Source organism: Schistocerca serialis, chromosome 1 (assembly GCF_023864345.2).
Source record: "Schistocerca serialis cubense isolate TAMUIC-IGC-003099 chromosome 1, iqSchSeri2.2, whole genome shotgun sequence".
NCBI lineage: Eukaryota > Metazoa > Arthropoda > Insecta > Orthoptera > Acrididae > Schistocerca > Schistocerca serialis.
In genome coordinates, this window is record NC_064638.1 from 1,149,967,717 (window position 1) to 1,149,994,625 (window position 26,909).

Here is a 26,909-nt window from a genome sequence, read left to right on the forward strand (position 1 = left end):
CAACTTTTAACTTGTGTTTGCTCCCAGTGTATTTTAAGTGCCCCAAAAATTGCCAGCTGTGTTCTTTTAACTTTATGTCGACTTTTTAACTGTCCCCCCAGTGAATGTCCCTGTATTAGAGTATATTTTAACTTCTATTGTCTGCATTTACTGTGTTTTTATGTTCCCCTTTTTTCCTCCTTTTTATGTATGAGTTCCCCTTTTTATATTTTTCATAAAGCCACTCGGCTGAAGAGCGGTGGACTGTGCCGCTCCAGCCCTCCCCTGCCTATATGGGGCGGGGGCATGAAATTACAATAAAGAAGAAAAGAAAAAAAAATTCACGACATCTTGTGTTCTCGCCCTCCTCCCCCTCACTCTGCCTATCGCCCCCTCACCCACTACCTGTCCATCTCGCACCGCCTCTCGCCTCTATCTCTATCATCTCCTCACCAAATTCTTGTTCATCTCCTCTTCCCCCTCTCTATGTCTAGCCCCCCTTTCTCTGTTCATTTTCTCGTTTCCCCCTTCCAGTGAACTTGAGCTTTGTTTATTGTTGTACCCAACATTGTAACACTTGGTATTGTCCTAAGGCCGAAATTTAGATTGTGGAATAAAACCTGTTGTACAGTCACATGGTGGTTATACAAGGGTCGGAACTTTAATAGTGGCGACTACTTATTTACAGCTTGTACAAAATAAATACATGTTTAAAAGTTTCACTGACCTTCAGAGTAGTCACCAGCATTGTGTACAACTCGTTGCCAGTGATGTGGAAGTCATAGGATACTCTTAGCAGTGCCATTTGTGTTGACAGTTCGAGCAGCGCAGTCTATTGCCTGACGAATTTGTAGCGGTTATGAAGCTGGTCATAGGTTGTGTTCCAAAAATGAACAGCATAGAGACAGAAGTGACGACACTTTCTGCAGGACCTGACCATCATTTTGTTGGACAATGCCCAAGCACGTACAGTGCAACCTGTTACTGATTTGTTTGACTGGTGGGGCTCCTAAGTGTTATACCACCGACAGCACTCCTCTGATTTAAGTCCTCGTAAGTTCAACTCGATTTCTAAACTGAAGGAAACACTTCACGGCATTCGCTTCAGAACTGCTACAAATTCGTCTGGCAACAGACCGCGCCTCTCGAACTGTCAACACAACTGGCACTGCTAAGAGTATCCTATGACTTCTACATTGCTGGTAACGGGCTATACACAATGCTGGTGACCACTTTGAAGGTCAATAAAACTTTGAAACCTGTATCTATTTTCAACGAGCTGTAAATAAATAGTTGCCACTGTTAAAGTTCCAACCCTCATGTCTTTCAAAAAGTTTTATATGACTGTGGCTCCACATCAAAGTAAAATCATCATGCAGAGAGAACATCGAGACATGTGTCATGTGTGCACAGGCAGTGTCCTGTGCATAAATGGCACCAACATACTGTAGCCTGACAAGTAACATATGGTGATGCAGGAATTCCATGATGTATCGTTCTCCCACCAGAGTTTCGCTGCCACCTGCAGCCACACGCAATGGCTCACACACCATGGCACCAGGAGTAACATCACTGTGGGTCTCCGAAACATTGGAATAATGGGCTCTCCCTTCAGGTCGCTCCCACACTTGTAGGTGATGGTCATCCAGGGCAGTGCAGAACCACGATTCATCACTGAACACAACGCAATGCCATTCATCAGCAATCCCTCACACTCTGTCACAGCACTATTCCAGGTGCGGTCGTTTGTGTTGTGGTGGAAACGGTGCGTAATTCCTATGTAGACCGGCTGGCGCAAGTCTCGGACTAGTGGTGCGAGATGACACAGAGTACTGCAGGGAATCCATTACTTGATCTCAGGTAGCAGGCGCAGATGTGAAGGGTACTCTCTTGTGGTTGTCAGACTTGGTCGAACGGAGCCTTGACGACACGTATGCCCACACTCATGCTCCCATGCAGTCCAACATCGAACCACTGTCACATCTGAATGCCTCTCAAGTCTTCATATTGCATGATTCGACCAGTTGGCCAAATGGAGACCCGTAATGAGGCCCCTTTCAAACTCTGTCAGGTGGTGATTACGCTGTCTCACACGAGTACGCAGCATCTCCCTTTCCTTCGCAGTGATCACTTTACCACTCACACCCCTTATATAACCTACAAGGCTTGCTAACAACACTAAACCCGAACAACACTAACGCAGCGCCGGCCGTAGTGGCCGAGCGGTTCTAGGCAATTCAGTCTGGAACTGCGCGACCACTACGGTCGCAGGTTCGAATCCTGCCACGGGCATGGATGTGTGTGATGTCCCTAGGTTAGTTAGGTTTAAGTAGTTCTAAGTTCTAGGGGACTAATGTCCTCAGTTGTTAAGTCCCATAGTACTCAGAGCCATTTGAACCATTTTGAGCTAACGCAGTGTGGTGGCCGTTCTACCATTCCCTCCAATCATTTACATAGGAGCTGACTGTGTGTCCGTGTACGAAGTTACCGTGTCTACTGAGCGCTTCATTTTCTTTATCAGCAGCCTTTTTTTTGTATTGGTGTGAGGCGTATGCTTCCATAGTCTGTAAAACTATATGTGATAAACCCTGCATGGTATCGACGGGAAGTGTATTCGTGAATGATTTTTCAACTTGTGCGGCACTTGGCGACTTAACGCTGCAGCTGCAAGCACGTGAGCCAGCAACTTGACTCCGTCGTTCAGTTCTTTAGTTGCAATAGCCTGGTGCTTTTCTCGAGCACTATCGTTCCTGATGAGCAACTCTTCAGGTCTGTGCTGTTGCAGAGAAGGTAAATGCAATTAAGTCCAAAGTTTTCCGCAGCTTATGTACCGTAAAAGTCGACCCCCGTTCGGTAGTGATCTTGTGTGGTTGCTAACGGGGCAACTATTTTTTATTGTTATTATTATTGCATTAAGACGGAGAACTGAACGTGTAAAAAGAGGATGTGCAAACGAAATATGACCGTCCACCGTCGTTCGCAAGTGCACGACGCGCGACAGTAAATGGAGAGACACAGCAGACACCACCTCCGTGGTTACCGCGGAGTCGCCGCCTCGTTAAGCGGAAGTACCTCCTTCGAATGACGACGTTACTTTGAGCTTCCTGTACACTCGTTCGCTATGAAATCAATTCTAACAACAACAAAAAACATGTAATACGCTAACTAGTGCATCCAAAAATGTTTATATCACGACAGCTTTCTGCGCGCCACTTGCTCTTTGTCAGGTAAGATTTGTTCATCCGACATTGTCGAGTTTGGGTGTAACCACGCAAGCGGCTTGATTATTGCACCCTGTGCCTTTCTCTCCCAACATTTGAATGCAAACTTCTTCGCACAATATCTGATAGGTTCAAAAATGGTTCAAATGGCTCTAAGCACTATGGGACTTAACATCTGAGGCCATCAGTCCCCTAGACTTAGAACTACTTAAACCTAACTAACCTAAGGACATCAGTGGAGTATTCTTCGTCTCAAGATACCAGCTATATGAAGACTAACTTACCTTATTATTGAGCAAAAGGAAAACGAACTTACACTCATTGTTTTAGATTGTAGCCATTTAACTCTGAAACGGATTGCCTTGCGATCCCCAAAAGCTGCAACGCCATATATTAATTCAACTAAAATAGAAAACATTTTCTGATGACATCATAGTAGTTCCATGTGGCAATCATACTACTCACTGTGCGTACTGAACACACGATGCCTTGGCGATAGAGAAGCAAACAGAAAACCAGTCTCTGGTTACGATTCTTCTCTTCTATGCCATCATATTACAGAAGTTATTCCCGTATTGGAAACAGTTCAAAATGGAAGAGATTCGTCACCAATGTGTTGTCCACCTGAGTCTATTGCTTGCAAAAGCTGTTAAACAGTTAATAAGGTGTCTATGTGGCTGTAGAAATTTACTGACATCGAATATAAACTTAAGCAAAGGAAGACCTGTTTCCTGTCTCTCGTGCCGGCCGTGGTGAACGAGTGGTTCTAGGCGCTTCAGTCCGGAACCGCGCGACCACTACGGTCGCAGGTTCGAATCCTGCCTCTGGCATGGATGTGTGTGATGTCCTTAGGTTAGTTAGGTTTAAGTAGTTCTATGTCCTAGGGGACTGATGACCTCAGATGTAAAGTTCCATAGTGCTCAGAGCCATTTGAACCATTTTTGTGCCTGCCTCTCGCGTAGCCTGTATCGTCTGCACAGATTTTTTTTGCCTGTCTTTAATCCATTTTTATGTTGTTCTTTTCACGAAAATGAAAGCATTAGAAGCATGCTCTTTTCCGAATGAACTTTTGACCAAAAAGGAATTCTGCAGCTGGAGTACTAGGTTTTCATTAATCATGCCTTTTGCGTTCTTGTGGTGATATTCCCATAGAAACTCTCATCATCTAACACATATTTCTTTATCTCCATCCGAGAAGTAAAATACCAGTTTTCCTAGATTTAGCTTTAACATTTTTTTATATAACGTAATATTTTCTTAAATGTTTTCATCCTCTATTTCACATCCTTACGGGTTGAATTTCCAAAAACACTGAAACATGTATTTTTTAAAATTTCTAACCGAGAATTCAAATACCAATTTTCATAGATGTAGCTTTAAAAATACTGTATTAGTTCTATAACGACGACTTTTTTGTTTGAAAAAATTGCACCCGCTATTTCGTACTCACAGGAGTTAAATTTTCAAAACTTGTGAAACGAGTATTTCTTTATTTCTGACAGAGAAACCAAATGCCAGTTGTCGTAGGTCTAGCTCCAAATTGCCTTAATAGCAACATTTTTCAAAAAAATCTTTTCTTCTCATATTTCACCCCCATAGAGGTCGAATTTACACAAATCTCTCCTAAACGATGCCTACGGTACAAGATAGACACCCTCAGCGATTTTTAATTTCCGACCTTAGTGATTTGGGATGGGCGATGATGGGTCAGCTACTGAGTGATTGATTCAGTCAGTCGGGAAATTGCGTTTTATATATATCTAGATATGAGTGGTTTCGGGTAATGTCAACCACTTTCAGAGACTATGTCGTAGTTACAGAGTAACCTGTTCTGATGGAACTATCAGTTCACTGTCATATATGTGCACGACAGTGAAATGATGTTTCCATATACACTACTGGCCATTAAAATTGCTACACCAAGAAGAAATGCAGATGATAAACGGGTATTCATTCGACAAATATATTATACTATATGTGACATGTGATTACATTTTCACGCAATTTGGGTGCATAGATCCTGAGAAATCAGTACCCAGAACAACCACCTCTGGCCGTAATAACGGCCCTGATACGACTGGACATTGAGTCCAACAGAGCTTGGATGGCGAGTACAGGTACAGTTGCCCATGCAGCTTCAACACGATACCACAGTTCATCAAGAGTAGTGACTGGCGTATTGTGACGAGCCAGTTGCTCGGCCACCATTGACCAGACGTTTTCAATTGGTGAGAGATCTGGATAATGTGCTGGCCAGGGCCGCAGTCATACATTTTCTGTGTCCAGAACGGCCCGTACAGGACCTGCAACATGCGGTCGTGCATTATCCTGCTGAAATGTAGGGTTTCGCAGGGATCGAATGAAGGGTAGAGCCACGGGTCGTAACACATCTGAAATGTAACGTCCATTGTTCAAAGTGCCGTCAGTGCGAACAAGAGGTGACCGACACGTGTAACCAGTGGCACCCCATACTATCACGGTGGGTGATATGCCAGTATGGCGATGACGAATACACGCTTCCAATGTGCGTTCACCGCAATGTCGCCAAACACGAATGCGACCATCATGATGCTGTAAACAGAAGTTGGATTCATCCGAAAAAATGACGTTTCGCCATTCGTGCACCCAGGTTCGTCGTTGAGTACACCATCGCAGGCGCTCCTGTCTGTGATGCAGCGTCAAGGGTAACCGCAGCCATGGTCTCCGAGCTGATAATCCATGCTGCTGTAAACGTCGTCGAACTGTTCGTGCAGATGGTTGTTGTCTTGCAAACGCCCCCATCTGTTGACTCAGGGATCGAGACGTGGCTGCACGATCCGTTACAGCGATGCGCCGGCCGGTGTGGCCGTGCGGTTCTAGGCCCTTCATTCTGGAACCGCGTGACCGCTACGGTCGCAGGTTCGAATCTTGCCTCGGGCATGGATGTGTGTGATGTCCTTAGGTTAGTTAGGTTTAAGTAGTTTTAAGTTCTAGGGGACTGATGACAACAGATGTTAAGTCCCATAGTGCTCAGAGCTATTTGAACCATTTTTGAACAGCCATGCGGACAAGATGTCTGTCATCTCGACTGCTAGTGATACGAGGCTGTTGGGATCCAGCACAGCGTTCCGTATTATCCTCCTGAACCCACCCATTCCATATTCTGCTAATCATTGGATCTCGACCAACGCGAGCAGCAATGTCGCGATACGATAAACCTCAATCGCGATAGGCTACAATCCGACCTTTATCAAAGTCGGAAACGTGATGGTACGCATTTCCCCTCCTTACATGAGGTATCACAACAACGTTTCGCCAGGCAACGCCGGTCAACTGCTGTTTGTGTATGAGAAATCGGTTGGAAACTCCCTCACGCCAGCACGTTGTAGGTGTCGCCACCGGCGCCAACGTTGTGTAAATGCTCTGAAAAGCTAATCATTTGCATATCACAGCATCTACTTCCTGTCCGTTAAATTTCGCGTCTGTAGCACGTCATTTTCGTGGTGTATCAATTTTAATGGCCAGTAGTGTAGCTTGTATACATATGTGTCCTACGTAACTGCATAAGTTTATGATCTCTAGATGGGTGATGCTGCTCGTTACCGATGATTCTCAAACAAATACCAAAAGTAAATAAATAAAAATAAAAAGTAAATTATTATATCGACAGATAGAAAACAAGCCATTTTTATATACATAAGGATTACGAATAATTCTCTGTGATAAGCATAAGCAGTTTGGTAAAGTAAAATTTAAGTGTTAGGATATTTTGTCTGGAGGCATTCCTCTCGAGTGTAGAGTTGTATGGAAGTTAAATACGGACGAGAAACAGTTCAGACAAATCGCGAATAGAAGCTTATGAAACGTGGTGCTGTAGAAAAATATTGAATGACGGGTAGATCGAATAGCTAATGACTACTTACTGTATGGAATTAGGAGAAAATAAGCTTTTAGCACAAAAAGTCTAAGAAACCGTATTATAGGACATATTATGAGCCATCAAGCAGTAGTCACTTTGGTGTTAGAGGGAAGTGTGTGGGGTAAGAACTCTAGAGGAAGACCAAGGAATGAATGCAGTAAGCCGGCTGATATGGATGTAGATTGCCGTAGTTAAGTAGTGATGAAGAGGGTTGCAGAAGGGAGGCTAGCGTGGAGAGCTGCCAGCAACACTACCACCACCACCATCGACTAGCTGTCGATGTGGATTTGCTTCCTGTCGAAAAACCCAGCTATTGTTGTGAGAAATTTTTACGTACTATGGTGGGATTAAAAGAGCAAGTACTTTTGTTCAGATTATGGTATAACTTTCCTGTCGTTTATGCCAGCTAAGCTTAATACTACTGGTCACTGACCGAAACTAGCAGCGAATTGTGTAAAATAAATAATAGCTGAACGTTTCACAACAACATTTTATGGCCGTTGGTCCCGGACTGTGCATTTTAGAACTATGGTAAACTGGCAAATTTTGCTCAATTTTAGGTCGCATGCTCTGCTCTGACCTTATTATTAGGTTGTTTTTCTTCTCGCCATTTGATGGCGGTGTGAGCACGGGACAAGTGGAGCAGAGACGAATGGGGAACCAATCTGGCGGCGATACGGGACGCATGCGGCGAAATCCGTTGACACAACAGCGACGCTGATGAAGGACAGATCGTTATGGATCGGCACCTGAGAAAGAGTCCGCCCCGATAGCTGAGTGGTCAGCGTGACGGATTGCCGTCCTACGGGCCCGGATTCGATACCCGGCTGAATCGGGGATTTACTCCGCTGAGGGACTGGGTGTTGTGTTGTCTTCAATCATCATTTCATCCCCATCCGGCGCGCAGGTCGCCCAATGTGGCGTCGAATGTAATAAGACCTGCACCAAGGCAGCCGGACCTGCCCCATAAGGGGCCTCCCGGCCAATGACGCCAAACGCTTCTTTCTTACCTGAGAAAGAGGACCATCTGACGGCTGTTCGCGTGTGTGTCTGAAACCACGAGTAGGCCACATGGTGGTGGACATCAACGTCCCGTCTCAGAACGCGGAGTTGAGAGCCTAGCCCGATCCCTAAGGCAGGATAGGCGTTGATCTGTGGCAGATCTGACGACAGAATACAATGTTACAAAAATGGCTCTGAGCACTATGGGACTTAACATCTGTGGTCATCAGTCCCCTAGAACTTAGAACTACTTAAACCTAACTAACCTAAGGACATCACACACATCCATACCCGAGGCAGGATTCGAACCTGCGACCATAGCAGCAGCGCGGTTCCGGACTGAAGCACCTAGAACCGCACGACCACCGCGGCCGGTTACAATGTTACAGCAGACGCACGTTTTCTGGAGCGCAGCACTCAGTGTGCAGGTTGAATGCGGGTCTGTGCAACAGATGACCCGTATGATTCCTCACGTTGACCTAACGACATCGTCAATTACGACGGCACTGGGCACGGTATCTCTGAGACTGGACCGTGGCTCAATGGAAACGTGTCGCCTGCTCGGATATATCGTCTTTCTTGTAAACCAGGTCGATATTTGTTGCATCAGGGTGATGCTCGTGTCCAGATACGCCGTTCAAAATGGTTCAAATGGCTCCGAGCCCTATGGGACTTAACATCTGAGGTCATCAGTCCCCTACAACTTAGATCTACACTACTGGCCATTAAAATTGCTACGCCACGAAGATGACGTGCTACAGAAATGAAATTTAACCGACAGTGATATGCAAATGCAAATGATAAGCTTTTCAGAGCATTCACACAAGGTTGGCGCCGGTTGAGACACCTACAACGTGCTGACATGAGGAAAGTTTCCAACCGATTTCTCATACACAAACAGCAGTTGACCGGCGTTGCCTGGTGAAACGTTGTTGTGATGCCTCGTGTAAGGAGGAGAAATGCGCACCATCACGTTTCCGACTTTGATAAAGGCCGGATTGTAGCCTATCGCGATTGCGATTTAGGAGGAGGAGGAGATTAGTGTTTAACGTCCCGTCGACAACGAGGTCATTAGAGACGGAGCGCAAGCTCGGGTGAGGGAAGGATGGGGAAGGAAATCGGCCGTGCCCTTTCAAAGGAACCATCCCGGCATTTGCCTGAAGCGATTTAGGGAAATCACGGAAAACCTAAATCAGGATGGCCGGAGACGGGATTGAACCGTCGTCCTCCCGAATGCGAGTCCAGTGTGCTAACCACTGCGCCACCTCGCTCGGTGATTGCGATTTATCGTGTCGCGACATTGCTGCTCGCATTGGTCGAGATCCAATGACTGTTAGCAGAATACGGAATCGGTGGGTTCAGGACGGTAAGACGGAACGCCGTGCTGGATCCCAATGGCCTCGTATCACTAGCAGTCGAGATGACAGGCATCTTATCCGCATGGCTGTAACGGATAGTGCAGCCACGTCTCGATCCCTGAGTCAACAGATGGAGACGTTTGCAAGACAACAACCATCTGCACGAACAGTTCGACGACGTTTGCAGCAGCGTGGACTATCAGCTCGGAGACCATGGCTGCGGTTACCCTTGACGCTGCATCACAGACAGGAGCGCCTGCGATGGTGTACTCGAAGACGAACCTGCGTGTACGAATGGCGAAACGACATTTTTTCGGATGAATCTAGGTTCTGTTTACAGCATCATGATGGTCGCATCCGTGTTTCGCAACACCGCGGTGAACGCACATTGGAAGGGTGTATTCGTCATCGCCATACTGGCGTATCACCCGGCGTGATGGTATGGGGTGCCATTGATGACACGTCTCGGTCACCTCTTGTTCGCATTGACGGCACTTTGAACAGTGGACGTTACATTTCAGATGTGTTACGACCCGTGGATCTACCCATCATTCGATCCCTGTGAAACCCTACATTTCAGCAGGATAATGCACGACTGAATGTTGCAGGTCCTGTACAAGCCTTTCAGAATACAGAAAATGTTCGACTGCTGCCCTGGCCAGCACATTCTGCAGATCTCTCACCAATTGAAAACGTCTGGTTAATGGTGGCCGAGCATCTGGCTCGTCACAATACGCCAGTCACTACTCTCAATGAACTGTGGTATCATGTTGAAGCTGCATGTGCAGCTGTACTTGTACTCGCCATCCAAGCTCTGTTTGACTCAATGCCCAGTCGTATCAAGGCCGTTATTACGGCCAGAGGTGGTTGTTCTGGGTACTGATTTCTCAGGATCTATGCACCCAAATTGCGTGAAAATGTAATCACATGTCAGTTCTAGTATAATATATTTCTCCAATGAATACCCGTTTATCATCTGCATTTCATCTTGGTGTAGCAATTTTAATGGCCAGTAGTGCACGTAAACCTAACTAACCTAAAGACGTCGCACACATCTATGCCCGAGGGAGGATTCGAACCGGCGACCGTAGCAGTCGCGCGGTTGCGGACTGAAGCGCCTAGAACCGCTCGGTCACAACGGCCAGCGGATACGCCGTCGTCCTGGCGAACGGCCAATGGAAATACACACAGGGTACAGGATGGTGATGGCAGAAAGTATGCTAAGAGGGACGTTCTGCAGGGCTTCTGGCAACTGTGGTAGAAGCTGAAAGCATTATGACAGCTGTGCACTGCGTGAACATTATTAAGAGGGCCACCTGCATCTCTTCATATTTGATATCTTTCCAGATGGGGATTTGCTTTTACAGCAAAATAACTGTCCGTTTCGCAAGACCAGAATCCTGCTAAAATGATTTCAGCAGCATGATACTACACCGACGTTAATTATCTTGGGCTCTAGATTCGCCTGATAAGAACACGATTGAGCACTTCTGGGACACTACAGAGCGCAAGCTCCGCGCCCACAACCCACAGTCCCGTGGTACATGGGAATTGTGTGACCTGTGCTTAGACATGTGAAGCTAAACGCGTCTGGACGCCAACCAAGGACTTACTGAATCCATGATATTCGGAATCGGTGGTGTTAATGCGCTACTAAGGAGGTGGTATTAATGTTTTCGCTCGTCTCTCTCTCTCTCTCTCTCTCTCTCTCTATATATATATATATATATATATATATATATATATATATATATATATATATATATATATACACACGCGGTGGCTGACTGCAATTGCATGTTGAGGAAGATACACTATATGATCAATACTATCCGGACGCCCCCAAAAACATACGTTTTTCATATTAGGTGCATTGTGCTGCCACCTACTGGCAGATACTCCACATCAGCGGCCTCAGTAGTCATTAGACATCATAAGAGAGCAGAATGTGAGAGGGGACGGGGGGGGGGGGGGGGGGGGCGCTCCCCGAAACTCACGGATTGCGAACGTGGTCAGGTGAGTGGGTGTCACTTGTTTCATACGTCAGTCCACGAGATTTCCACACTCCTAAACATCCCTAGGTCCACCGTTTCCGATGTGGTGGTGAAGTGGACACGTGAAGGGACACGTACAGGACAAAAGCGTACAGGCGGACCTCGTGTGTTGACTAACAGAGACCGCAGACAGTTGAAGAGGGTCGTAATGTGTAATAGGTGGACATCTATCCAAATCATCACACAGGAATTCCAAACTGCATCAGGATCCTTTGCAAGTACTATGACAGTTAGGCGAGAGGTGAGAAAACTTGGATATCATGGTCGAGCGGCTGCTCATAAGCCACACATCACGCCGGCAAATGCCAAATGACACCTCGCTTGGTGTAAGTAGCGTAAACATTGGACGATTGAACAGTGGGAAAACGTTGTGTGGAGTGACGAATCTCGGTACACAATGTGGCGATCCGATGGCATGCTGTTGGTATGGTGGATGCCCGGTGAACGTCATCTGCCAGCGTGTGTAGTGTCAACAGTAAAATTCGGAGGCGGTGGTGTTATGGTTTGGTCGTGTTTTTCATGGAAGAGGCTTGCACCCCTTGTTGTTATGCGTGGTACTATCACAGCACAGGCCTACACTGATGTTTTAAGCACCTTCTTGCTTCCCACTGTTGAAGAGCAATTCGGAGATGGCGACTGCATCTTTCAACACGGTCGAACACCTGTTCATAATGCACGGCCTGTAGCGGAGTGGTTACACGACGTAATGGACTGGCCTGCACAGAGTTCTGGCCTGAATCCTATGAAACACCTTTCGGATGTTTTGGAACGCCGACTTGGTTCCAGGCCTCACCGATCGACATCGATAGCTCTCCTCAATGCAGCACTGCCATTCCCCAAGAAACCTTCCTGCACCTGATTGAGCGTATGCCTGCGTGAGTGGAAGCTGTCATCAAGGCTAAGGGTGGGCCAACACCATATTGATCTCCAGCATTACCGATGGAGGGCGCCACGAATTTTTACGTCATTTTCACCCAGGTGTCGGCATAATTTTGATGACATAGTGTATATCCCCTGCGAAAAGCCTGTATTGAGCCCATCGCAGTACCGATCCGAGAAATTGTGTCCGTCACACGAGACAAGTACTATCCGAAAGCAGCTATCTGCTGTGATACTGTAAAACTATTTTTTTTTGTAAATAAAGAACGAACGTATCCATTTCACGCAAAAGTCTTTATTTTTGTGCAAAAATTAAAAACAACGTTTTCCCCTCGCTCTCCAATGTGTTGCACTTGATTTGCACGAAACGATTCCTTATGCCTTATAGAGCAACATTGTAGCCTTACGATGAATCTTTCGAAATAGTTTATTTGGCGTTTCGAAATTAATAATCACAAGATTTTACACTGTATAACGCGCTCGCTTGGCGCTTTTGAGATTTTTTGGGCTTTGTGTCACGCATTGTTGTGTGTGATACGTAGCTATCACTTCGAAATTATGTTTTAAATTCGAAAGGGAAGCAAATGTCGTAAATGGCCTCACGGGCCGGAAGTACGCCTCACTCGGCGATATCAAGCTCTCGATCTGATGAATTTGGCGCACGACTTTCGAGAATTACATTTTTTTTCACAGTTCTTGATAGATATGCTGCAGTTGTAGAATTCACTGTACAAAATTTCAGTAGTTCTGTAGAATTTCGCAAAGGAAACAGGGAAAATATTAATCTTGTAAAAAAAATCATTTGCGAAAAGAAATTTGATCACAAGTCTAAATAGCTGCCCAAGAGTTCTACACAAAACCCTTATTACGCTTTTTGTGGGGAAAATAGTTTATGAGATAACTGCAATAATGAGTGACCCTCTTGCACCACATAAAAATAGAAATTCGTACAACAGTTGTGGTCACTGATCTGGATAGGACACCAAGAATCCCACTTACAGTTATGCGCTTACTCGAACTCGGAAGGCTTTGTCCTCAGGCAGCAGGGCGATCAGATCCCCCAATTGGTTAGCCATCTGAGCAAGCTTGCGTAGTGTTTCGTTGTCTACTTTAAGTTAAATATTTAAAGTAAAATTGTGGCACAGGTAGATGCTGCAGTGTTCTTAATGATCGTGGTACTGTACAATTACTTCGCTACGCGAAGCATTCTGCAATCTGAAGAACTACAGAGATGCTGTGGTAAGAATTCGTGGCGCTCTTTTAATTTGTGTACTGGAGGCAGCGAACATTTGCAAGACGATCATGACCACACACACAACAGCTCCAGAATATTTGTTAAACAGAAGATTATCGTGGAATTCTGTTAAAAGTAAAGGCGAAGATTCAGACGACGTGTCTTTAAAACTTATTCCTAAAGGAGTAGGTAACAATCAGGCAACAAGAACACGTTCACTAAGAAAGACGTAAGGGGAATGCACACGAATACTGCTCACGGTCGTTTGAACAGTTTGGTTGTGCTCGTTCAGCTGGTGTTCTTGTGTAGTTATAGCTCTAGTTATGAACCATAGAATAAAAATTTACAATGTACCAGAAATGAAACGTGCCCTCGACTTGGAAAAATTTGAAGTGATCCATGATAGAGGCTATGATCATAATTTTTTTCACTAAATTCTGCAGAACTATTCAAATGTAGTACAGAGGACTGTAGACCTATAACTCATCTAACAAGAACTTCGAAAAAAAGGAGAGTATTTCTTGAAAGTCGGGTGCCAGTTACAGAAGACTCATTGCGTGCCAGGTTGAATTTCCTGACTGCGTGTGGCGCATCTCATTCGTAAATGTTGTGTCAAGACACAGACAGTGGCAGTTTAAAATGACATTACTTTCATTTCTTAGGGGTTTATTGCTTTTACATAAATTACGTATTTACATATCTGCAAAACATTCAATTTTCCGCATTGTGATATTCAAACTACAGATAAATCAATAAAAAATTTAAGCAGTGCATTTGTCGAGTATCCTCTCGTTCCAAGAGGTTCCCCACATGATCTATTCGATCTGGTGGCGCATTGTCATCCATGAGAATGAAGACGCAAAGACGCGCATGGGCAAGGAGTACAGTGTGACAATAGCGTTGACTGACGTGTCTACCTTGTTCAAAGATTTGGAGCTCATGCCCATGCAACATTATGTCTCCGTACACCATTAAACCTGGACCACGAGTAATAACATGTTTAACAATGTTCCTGGGTGCTTTACGTATGCCCATCTCTCGCCATATGATCGCCCCATCAAAACAACTCCTTACCTGCCATGTCGCCAGCAAAGGAGCACGTCAGAGAATAAGCATTGACGTCCGCGGTGATGACACACCATATTAAGAATCATCTCCACCATTTTGTAGGGAGCATGATTAATCTCGATGACTTCAGTGTAATTATGGTCTTCGAATAAAAGTGTCATTTCTGTCCGTCTCACTGCGTGTTTCTCTGAGGTACCATCTGTACTAGGCTGTAGAAGTTCTTTCTACGTATGAGCCCAGTTTCACCAAGCTATATAAATGGGCAGTGGCACATTATGCAAAAGTTACACTACTGGCCATTAAAATTGCTACATCAAGAAGAAATGCAAATGATAAACGGGTATTCATTGGACAAATATATTACACTAGAACTGACATGTGATTACATTTTCACGCAATTTGGGTGCATAGATCCTGAGAAATCAGTACCCAGAACAACCACCTCTGGCCGTAATAACGGCCTTGATACGCCTTGGCATTGAGTCGAACAGAGATCCGATGGCATGTACAGTTACAGCTGCCCATGCAGCTTCAACACGATAGCACAGTTCATCAAGAGTAGTCACTGGCGTATTGTGACGAGCCAGTTAGTCGGCCACCATTGACCAGACGTTTTCAGTTGGTGATAGATCTGGAGAATGTGCTGGCCAGGGCAGCAGTCGAACATTTTCTGTATCCAGAAAGGCCCGTACAGGACTTGCAACATGCGGTCGTGCATTATCCTGCTGAAATGTAGGGTTTCGCAGGGATCGAATGAAGGGTAGAGCCATGGGTCGTAACACGAAATGTAACGTCCACCGTTCAAAGTGCCGTCAATGCGAACAAGAGGTGACAGAGACGTGTAACCAATGGCACCCCATACCATCACGCCGGGTGATACACCAGTATGGCGATGACGAATACACGCTTCCAATGTGCGTTCACCGCGATGTCGGCAAACACGGATGCGACCATCACGATGCTGTAAACAGAACCTGGATTCATCCGAAAAAATGACGTTTTGCCATTCGTGCACCCAGGTTCGTCGTTGAGTACACCATCGCAGGCGCTCCTGTCTGTGATGCAGCGTCAAGGGTAACCGCAGCCATGGTCTCCGAGCTGATAGTCCATGCTGCTGCAAACGTCGTCGAACTGTTCGTGCAGATGGTTGTTGTCTTGCAAATGTCCCCATCTGTTGACTCGGGGTTCGAGACGTGGCTGCACGATCCGTTACAGCCATGCGGATAAGATGCTTGTCATCTCAACTGCTAGTGATACGAGGCCGTTGGGATCCAGCACGGAGTTCCGTGTTACCCTCCTGAACCCACCGATTCCGTATTCTGCTAACCGTCATTGGATCTCGACCAACGCGAGAAGCAATGTCGCGATACGATAAACCGCAATTGCGATAGTCTACAATCCGACCTTTATCAAAGTCGGAAACGTGATGGTACGCATTTCTCCTCCTTACACGAGGCATCACAACAACGTTTCACCAGGCAACGCCGGTCAACTGCTGTTTGTGTATGAGAAATCGGTTGGAAACTTTCCTCATGTCAGCACGTGAATGCTCTGAAAAGCTAATCATTTGTATATCACAGCATATGCTTCCTGACGGTTAAATTTCGCGTCTGTAGCTCGTCATCTTCGTGGTGTAGCAATTTTAATGGCCAGTAGTGTACTTTCGTGCTTAGGTTGTACACACCAGTGTATTTCCAACAAATAATCGAGAACGTAGTTCAAGATGTGAAGCCTGGCCGCGAGAGGAAGATGTGGCAGGTTGCATCCAGACAGTGTATAGATGATAACCGCGCTGTAACACGGGAAGGGAAGACACACTTCAATGGGTCACAAATACGCGACCGCAGACGCACACAGGCGGCGGCTAAGATCGGGTCATATTCGTGTTGACAGCTGAAATCAGCTTGACAGGAGCACCTCGTGGGCCAGTTCCACGCTATGCTCCGCAGATGGTGTTGTGTGTGGACTTCCACTGCCTGCCAAGGTGACCAGTAAAACGCGGCCGTTGGGCGGCAAACTGGCTGCTAGTTTCTCACGGCCACTTTTCGCGTCCAGTGTGCAATTGAATCTTACGCCAAAATTAATAAATGCTGAACCATATGCGTCAGTGAAGATCGAGTAGGCTCATTTGAAGCGAAAGAGATGGACGATTGCGCCTTTGAAGATGGGCATTCCATATCTGCGTGGGTTTGTAGGTTATTGTACGTTGAATGTTATAAATAATTCCTGAACTGTACTGCACGGGCCACGATTAGTGTCACCAGGATGCGAACGTTGCAGTGCCAAGGTTCTCAGGTGGAGCCGGCACGCCTCGCCACTCACGCGGATTGTGACTCTCTATGAGGAAGCAGATATGGTCCCCCTCAAGGAGAAAGTGACTGCCCTAAGGGACACTGTACATGGGATACGCCACGTTGGGACTACACATCCACGCCGCTGGCATAGACATCCGGTTCCGCTGACCATCCTTGAGGAATCGGCTTCCGAACAGGACTATCGCTGGGTCTGGCACGCCCACCACGGCTGCCTCCTTCGCCAGGACTAGCCCTCCATTCCACGTCCACGACTTTCCAATCCTACCTGCCAATGTCGGACTACGTTTTTATGCCGGACAGAAGAGTACTGTCACCGTTGCAGGATGGTATGGGACTCCAAGTCCCACTGCCACACCTCCAAAGTGTATTGCAGTGACGCAGTGTCACTGCCCTATGGGTTCTATTTACTGGCTCACCAACACAGTTAGACCGCGGAAGGCTGGTGATGCTGTAGTGTACCGTATCACAAAATTAAAAAAAAAAAGAAACTGAACTGCAAAAGTTAATATCCCGACAACGCACAATGCGATTCCAACAAACGACGTGTCAACGGGTACATACCGTAGAACGTTATCGGAATGTCATAGCAGATGTACTGAGTGTACTGAAATTATGCACGTACTTAAATGAGAGGCAAAAAATGGACTTTGAGGAATTAGAAACGATTTTTCTTAGTAAATAAATAGAGAAATATTAAAAGTAGCGACAATACTGTAAACGTCAGATGTACAGGAAATTATTTAACGTATAATTGAAATTGTTTGTTTATATTTACACTTACAAATTCAAAAACAGGGGAAAACCATAGAAATTATTGTTTATAAATAAATTATGGTACATAAAAGAAAACCGATAACAGCAGAACTTTTTCGGAAAATTTCCGTGTGATTTGACGTATCATACATGTATAAAAGGTTAAAATTAAGAATTTAAGCAGTTTTCATTTTCAGCAGTTTAACTGATTCAGTGGTGCTTGACCGAGTTTTCTGGGTAAACAGCGGCATTTTGAACGGGAACTACGTTCTGACGCCGTTGGAGGCTGTCAGACTTTGTTAATCTGTGTTTCGAGAAAGTTTTGTCTGATGAGCTTTGAAATAGTCATTAGTTCGCAAATGTCAATTATTCAGAGTTCCTACTTTCGGACATACAAATTTTTCGGCATGTGATGGATTTGTTACTTTTCGGGTCGCATGTGACACAAGCCGCACTTATAAGGTTTCAGAGTGTGGCCATTGTGGAATTTATAGTTTCAGATACTGTGGAAGTTTAACGGTTTTCTAAAGATAACTCTCGCAATTAATCGTGGTTTATTCAATCGCCCCCAAGATCTTAAGAAGCTCGGTCAGGCTCTGAAATTAATTTATTGTGAACTGTGACTTTCGATTTTTCTATGTTCATATGGGAAATAAACTCGAATTTGTAAAACTTTTTTTTTAAAAAAAAGGCCAGTGCGTCCGTCATCTCTGCCTAGTAAATACTGTCTGCATTTATATTAAATTGTGGAGCATTGGGTACATTGCGATGAATGTGAGTTGGTTCCCCATAGACGAACCGTAGTCAAACTTATAAGTCCAGTCACATTTATGGCCGCCCATTGTGAAGTGTTTGCACTGTGTAATATTGGCTAAATCTTTCCGTGCAGTAGCACGTGTGAGCTCGGAGCAGATATAGGACTTCCGAGCAGTTTAGAACTTTGACTTTGGGCAAGTTGACGAGAGACATTGAATTTTATTTCGTCACCCACCCCAGATGCACATTTCCATACAATCCATACGGCCGCAGCGTCCATCCTTGGCCCCTGCCCTCTGCCCCCTTCACCCTCCCACAAGAAATAAAGAAAAACAAGTGGACCACTACGTTCGGTCCTCGTGAGCTGACGGTGATGAATGAGGAAGCGACCACCCATGGTGCCGAGTGGAGCGCAGCGGTGCGGCAGCTGTGGTTGCCTCACCTTGATCATGGCCTTCAGCAGGTTGTAGCGCTGGAAGACGTTGCGGACGTTCTTGCTCTCGGTGTACTTGCTCATGAGCGTGATGAGCGAGCGCTTGGCCGTGTCGTACGAGTCCTCGAGGCGGACGCGCACCGCCCGGAGTCGCTCGTTCGTCTCGATCACCTCCTCCTTGGTCTGGCCGCCTGCAACACGACAGCGAGCGCGCCCCGTTATAAGGCAGCCTGACCAGATAGAGGCGAGCAGGCTTGGCCAATGGAGCGAACAGGTCTGGCGGCACACTGGTACGACAGTCATAGTTATTCAGGGTGTATACGTGGACAAGGAAACAAAATTTCCGGATTTTTCCCGGATCTCCCAGTTAAAAATACACTTTCTCCCGGGTGGAAATACACTTTTTCTGTGTTAAGTGACAGTATACTCTTCCTCGGCACTGTAAAACTCATCAATCCTTTGAATGTTTATGGTTTTATATACCGACATAGAATTTTCCAGCAATTTAGATAACAAAACTCAGGGGGAAAAACACTTTTGGAAGACCTTTGGCGTGCAGCAACATGTACGCTGCATATTTTCGTATTACGAAGGTATAAATCTGAATTCCAAACACCGTATGTCACTTTCCGAAGCACTGAAATCGAGATTGCGGTGCGCTTTTGTAAGCCAGTCATAGCTCATGTCACGTGATCTCGCCAGCTGATGACAGCATAGGACACGTGATGCAGACAGTCAATAGCAAGATCACTCTTAAGTAGCGCGAACACACAAATAAGGAAAGTTAATGGTTTAAATTAATATACATAGCATTCACATATGAAGATTAATAAGCTGGGAGAGAAGCTAAGCTGCCACGTATAATGTTGATCTTTTTTGCGGATGTTACACTTTAAGATACATCACACAAATGTGCCAGTAAATTTTTAACAACGATGTAAATGTCTCCTGGGCTCGAAATTCTTCTAAATGGTCGTCCTCAAAGAGTTGATTTTTAAATGAGAGTCAAACGCTTTGTGATTTAAGAAATTCATCGTACATTCTCGCACATAGTTCATCTTGTGTAAACGGAAATTTACTTTGAATGTAACGCTTTTCAAACCACGAATCGCAACATTTTCCCGCGACGTGTTAGAAATAGGTTCCTTTCAGCAGTTGCCAGAGAGCGCCAGATAACAGGCATCACCGCGCTTGCGCAGCTACGATGACGCAGGAAACCCGAGGTTCCTACGTGTAAAACATGAAAGGATCTTACATTATGACATAAAAGAAACAAGACATCAGAGGATACTTCAAGAGCATAGGAATTTCGTGAACCATACTAAAATGCATGATTCGACTTAAAGTGCACATTCGTATGTCCTGATTCGGAAGCAAATTTTCTTGGAGTACCAGTACTGTATTATCTCATGTTAGGCTCTTTATTATGGCATAATGCCATGCGTGCACTTGAAATGCAGCGAACTGTTGAAACTAGCCAACACTGTCAAATTGAACGCTTTGTTTAAAATAAACTGACTGCCTCAGCGGAAAAGATTTAATAAAAGCCAAATCTCTTTAGCAAACCGACAAAAATAACTTCATTGTTCTGCAAGGCGATTAATGCTTGATTGTCAGAAAGGTGGAAATAAAATCTGAAACTAAAAATATTTTTGGCTTCCGTAATTATGCGAACGTATTTTAATTCATTTGCTAGCTCCCGGCCACAAAAATCCGTTTTGTTTTCATTTAATGTGAGAGCAAGCAACAAGGAGGAAACAACAAATCCACTGAACGTAAACACAGGTCACGTGAAGACTACCGACCTCCCCACCACAACTCTGACTGCTCTGTGCATCAGCCCTGGATCTACGATATTTCCGAACCGGGACAATTCTAGATAGTGGCACCCAGCCACACTTCTGTAACCAGAAGCAACTGCGCATGCCCAAGAGCCTGCCCGCAACAGCTCAAAAAAATGTTCAAATGTGTGTGAAATCTTATGGGACTTAACTGCTAAGGTCACCAGTCCCTAAGCTTACACACTACTTAACCTGAATTATCCTAAGGACAAACACACACACATATGTCCGAGGGAGGACTTGAACCTCCGCCGGGACCAGCCGCACAGTCCATGACTGCAGCGCCTGAGACCGCTCGGCTAATCCCGCGCGGCGAGCAACAGCTCAAACGAATCTAATTTAAACAGTTATCACGCACACTCATCGGAGGCAATTTGTTGTTATGGAACATTGCATAGTCTTTCTAAAGTCTTTGATACCCTCTGCTGTTGGCAGACACTCGTCTGAGCACTGTTTTTTGTTGTTGTTTATGGCGCATTTCCTTTGCAACTTAAGTTTCATTTCCGTTTTCATTTTTTCTCTCGTTCATGTTTTGTTGCTGCAGAATTATTCTGCAGTAGCGGGATACAGTAATATCCTTTGTTAGAGTATCGGTTCTTACCAGGCAAAATCACAAAAATTTAACTAAAAACTACAACAATGAAAAATTCTCGATATTCTAAACAATTCCCGGGTTTTTCCCGGTTTCTCCCGGATGAAAAAATTCCCGGGTTTTTCTCGGATCTCCCGGTTGTCCTGGGTCGTATACACCCTGCTATTCATTCATCTATCAGTTGAAGCCATAACTAATATTACACAAGAAGCAGCATTATCTGCAAAGCTTTTTGTTTCATCTGTTACTATCGGTTATCCGTCTTGAGCTGACTGCAATCTAATTAAAAAGAATCACACCAGACTCGTTTCCCTTTTATTTACAAAGGTGGTTATTCTGTAAATTGGATACATACGTTTGTACATTTCTTAATTGTCTTAGGTTAAAAACACCGTTTGATCTGGAAGCTACTTACGGCGTTCCTTTTCCGGAAAGACAGATAGAGAAGACAAAACAATTACACCCACCTAGAATAAGACAATAACACAATAAATCGGTTCGCACGTCCGGACGATATTGCTCCAATAAGTGACAGTCTAGTGTACTTGTAGCTCATGACAAGTTCTCATAGAAATATTGCAAACAAAGAAAATATCAAATAGCTCTGAGCACTATGGGACTTAACTTCTAAGGTCATCAGTCCCCTAGAACTTAGAACTACTTAAACCTAACGAACCTAAGGACATCACACACATCCATGCCCGAGGCAGGATTCGAACCTGCGACCGTAGAGGCAGCGCAGTTCCAGACTGAAGCGCCTAGAACCACTCGATCGCAGCGGCCGGCAAAAATAAAGAATAGCTAAAAATTAACAAGAAGAAAAGTAAAGGCATGGCACCCAGTGATGGTACCTCACCGACAGTTGACGAATTCACTTTTGAAATAATATACACTTTTAAATATTTGGGCAGTATTTTTAACGAACAGAATGCAATAGAAATTGACATTAACACAAGAATCGCAGCGGCAAATTGGGCATACACTGACCAGCCAGAGCATTAGGGCCACCAACCCAATAACCACCGTGTCCGCCTTCGGCCCTGATAACAGCGCCGACGCGTCACGGCATGGAAGCAGTGACGCCTTGGTAGATCGCTGGAGGGAACTGCACCACATCTGCACACTCAAGTCACCCCCGTAAATTCCGAGGAGGAGGGGGGGGGGGCGATGAGCTCTGACAGATCTACTAGAGAGACTGCCTACACTACGCCTGTCCATCCCCTGCTGGAGTATTGCTGCCCAATGTGGCATCCTTACCAAAAACGATTAACGGGAACCATAGAAAAACTTAAAAACGAGGAAAATCTAAATCACAAAATTAGTAATTTTATGTTTCTATGTCATTTTATGTGCATGAATATGAATTTTTCAAATAATTAATACGGGCCGATGAGGTCCAGACGTGAGTGTGCCGGGGCTTACCCCAGTTCACTACTACCAGTCCCACGTCATCGTAACGAACCTGTGCGTAGCGTACAACGGATTGCACCATAATTTAAGAGTGAAATTAAAAATTAAAATAACTTTTCCACACTTTAACAATGTATGCTTAGGTACATTAACATTAATACTGTAGAGTCTGCATGCACTGTGCCTCAGATGACGTCAGAGCGGGGCAGACTTGAATGCATTTTCAGTGAAAGTGGGTCGCTTGGTTTGAGGCGCCATGTCACAGATTGCGCGGCCTCTCCCGCCGGAGGTTCGAGTCCTCCCTCGGGCATGGGTGTTTGTGTTGTTCTCAGTAGAAGTTAGTTTGAGTCGTGTGTAAGTCTAGGGACCGATGACCTCAGCAGTTTGGTCCCTTAGGATTTCACACACACACACACACACACACACACACACACACACACACACCGACAGTAAAAGTGGAAAGTGAACTAGCGAGGACTGTATTCCGTTCTGGATCGCTTAAATATCATAGAACTAGCTGTTTGTGTGCTGGCCGTAATGTTGACAAAACCGTGTGCCAAGTGGCCAGATTCTTTTCTACTTTGAAGGTGAGCAATCAACTTTTGGTGATTATAAGTCAGGACGATAGATCATTTTACTTCGAACTTCCGGTGGAGGTCGCCTCTGAACTGTTAAGAGTACTGTTTCTGATGGGGATGTGATTATGACTATGATTATTATTATTATTATTATTAGCGACACTTTTATTTATAGTCATAGTTCCTGATCCTGATGAGTAAATAGCAAGTAGGAACATTTTCTTTCAGTGAGCACAAAGTGTAATGTGGACTTGCAGACTCAATTTACGATCAATACGTCCCCATCGCTTTCTGGCTGAACGCAAAAATAATTTTCAGGCTCTTTGTAAGCGGTGAAGGTACGTGTAAAGCACGCACAGACAATTCAAGTGTGTTTTTGCAACGAACAACCTTTGCCGTTTGCAGGCAAGTGCTCTATTGCAGGTGCTCTCCGCAATGTTGTTTCTTGCAGGAGTGCAAGATTCGCAGGAGATCTCAAGTTGTAATGTTATGTGAGCCTCACTGCCGTAACTAATTTGTGTCTGGTTTTATTCTGAGAAGCTCAGTAACATATGTAAATACCGTAAATATAAATTTGATTCAAAAAGTACTTGAAGTGAAGTGAAACGCAGCTGGACAGAAAGAAACTCTTTAGCGCGCAATCCCCGCAACGATAGTAGTTATGAATCTTTGAGTATGGCCTCAAAAAAAAATGACTTATTAAAAAAAAAAGACTGTTAATCTGTATCTTCTGGAAAGAGGACGTGTTGCTAGGCCGTCGCTCAGAAAGTATTGTTACATTTAATGAAAATTGTTATTTCAGTGATAAAACCGAGCAAAGTATGTGTAAGAGTTGCCAAAACATTTATGTATACAAATTTTCTGGAAGTGAAGAATAGAAATAGCTTGTATTTGGAAAAGGAAGTGAACTTCATTGTCGTCGCCGGCTATGGTTCAAATGACTCTGAGCACTATGGGACATAACTCCTGAGGTCATCAGTCCCCTAGAACTTAGAACTACTTAAACCTAACTAACCTAAGGACATCACACAACACCCAGTCATCACGAAGCGCCGGCTATCAATCGACAGAATTGTAAGTGTACAAATTCACTAAAATACAGCAAAGGAAATGCATTCACTATAGTTTCCATTCAATATGTAACAACCTCTCAATATTTCTTTATTGCAGTAACTGGATTATGTTCTTGTAGAATAGAATGGTGCCGAACTCCAGTGACCAATTATGATGCAACATGACGCGTAGTTTGAAGGTAGTTTGTGTGCCAAGCAATCTCCTTTTCTCACGAAAAGCAGGCTGCTGTTTGATCTTACTTACTTACAACAGTGGTCCCTTAGTTATGAAAAGCTACGAAAACCTGGGCTCAAAGCTATCCGCAATACGGCCAAGTAACCAACAGAGTCGTATTTTAAATCTTAAAGAACAATAACTTCCTCCAAATTATAATACGTCACCAACTGGTGCAGAAGCTGATCATTTAACGAGGCAGGTACCAGTTACAACTTAAAGTAAAGTCTCAATCAAAAATCAATCTCTCTCTTCAAACACGTATATAAATATTCATATTATTAAGATAAAAGTAATTTTATAAAGTGAAGTGTGAAAAGTAGGAGATAACGTACTGGCGGAAGTAAAGCTGTGAGGACGGGCCGCAAGTCGTGCTTGGGTAGCTCAGTCAGTAGAGCACTTGTCCGCGAAAGGCAAAAGGCCCCAGGTTCGAGTCCCAGTTTTAACCTGCCAGGAAGTATCATATCAGCACACACTCCGCTACAGAGTGAATCATTGACTCCGGTCTGAAATTGGTCGTTTGAACCGTCTACCGAGCACTTGCTTGTGAATTGCAGAGTTGTGACGTAGCTGTTGACGTAGACCAGGGGTAGGCAACCACAAAGCCTTCAGGATCTACTATTCTGTACCAACATATCAAAGTGATCTACTTTCAAAAATTTCAATTGCTACATTTTTAATTTTTGGATACCGGTACGGTAAAACAACTATTTAAAATAAAAGTTTTAAATCTTCACTATTTATTCGAAACATAATAATTTTATTTCATAATATTCTCAAGTACATTCTTACATTAATAACACAAGAATTATTTTACATTTAATGTGAAACCTGAGTAGCTGTTTTGTCAACAATGTCCTTCATATTTGGTATATAAGTTGTTGCATTTAGTCGAATATACGAGTCTAGATGTTCATCAGTCAACCTTGTTCTGTTTTTATTTTTAATAAAGTTCATATTTGAAAACAGTGTTTCACACAGGTAGGTAGAAGCTCAAATGGTTCAAATGGCTCTAAGCACTACGGACTTAAAATCTGAGGTCATCAGTCCCCTAGACTTACAACTACTTAAACCTAACTAACCTAAGGACATGACACATATCCATGCCCGAGGCAGGATTCGAACCTGCGACCGTAGCAGCAGCGCGATTCTGGACTGAAGCGCCTAGAACCGCTCGGCCACAGCAGACGGCTAGGTAGAAGCAAACAAGGTCTTTAGTCTAAGAGCAACATTAACTAAGATAGGGTATTTATGCTGACGAATTAGAGGCCAACAGGTTTTGGATTCTGCAACACTTTTGCGAAACAAATCATTTTAATGATATTATTTCAAGTTCAAGAGCTGCCCTACCTATGTCAAAAGCTTTTGCAATGGAAGAAGACATATTTAATAGTTCAACGTTAGCCCAAGGGGAAGATACAAACTGGGTTACCACTGAAATCTTTTTGAAGTCTGAAAACTGATCACTGAAATCATCCCTCAAATTGGAGATCATTATTGGATGACATTCACTATTGTAAGGTATCTCACCCACTTCCGTTTATGTCTTCAGAGTTGGAAAATGTCTTAATTCACCCCTCTTAAGGCACCACTCCCACAGAAACAATTTTTCAGCAAAAGAATTGACTTCGGATATCATATCAGCAATATCTTTGTCATTTCCTTGAAATTTCAAATTCAGCTCATTAAGCTTTTCTGTTAGGTCAATTAAGAAAGCAAAATTCATAAGCCAGAGAGAATCTTCAATACAAGCTGACAGACTATTCTCATCTTGTTCTTGCAAAAACAATTTGACAGCCGGTAAAAGCTTGTGGAAACGTTGCAGAACTTTTCCCTTGCAGAGCCAGCGCACTTCAGTGTGGAGCAGTAAATTTCCATACAGTAGTTCTAGTTCATTTGCCAAATCTTTGAAAAGTCTTCTTTGAAGAGAACGAGATCTAACTTTGTTGACTATCTTTACAACAATATTCATAGCTTCATTCAAATTTAAAAACTTTCCACACAGAGACTGCTGGTGTAAAATACAGTGATAAGTTAAAAACGGTGGAAAACTTTCACCTCTTTGGCACAGAGCAATAAAGCCACCTTTAGAACCTGTCAAGGCTGGGGCTCCATCTGTGGTAATGCTTACAAGCTTGTGGATAGGTTTCACAAGCTGCGACATCGTCGCGAAAAAACACAGTGACCCGTATATGTAATAAGTTTCCTTTAATTTCCGTCTATGGTCACAATTTTTTCTGTTTAACAGATT

At 44.3% G+C, this 26,909-nt stretch overlaps 1 protein-coding gene across 1 annotated transcript in view; it reads right to left on the reverse strand.

The window, feature by feature from the left end:
• The window catches only part of LOC126456094 (uncharacterized), a 197,627-nt gene that overhangs the window by 55,894 nt on the left and 114,824 nt on the right, over positions 1-26,909 (reverse strand). The window contains exon 2 of the mRNA XM_050091853.1: positions 18,960-19,141. Within this exon, the coding sequence (XP_049947810.1) occupies positions 18,960-19,141 (182 nt within the window). The remainder of the gene's footprint in view (positions 1-18,959; positions 19,142-26,909) is intronic.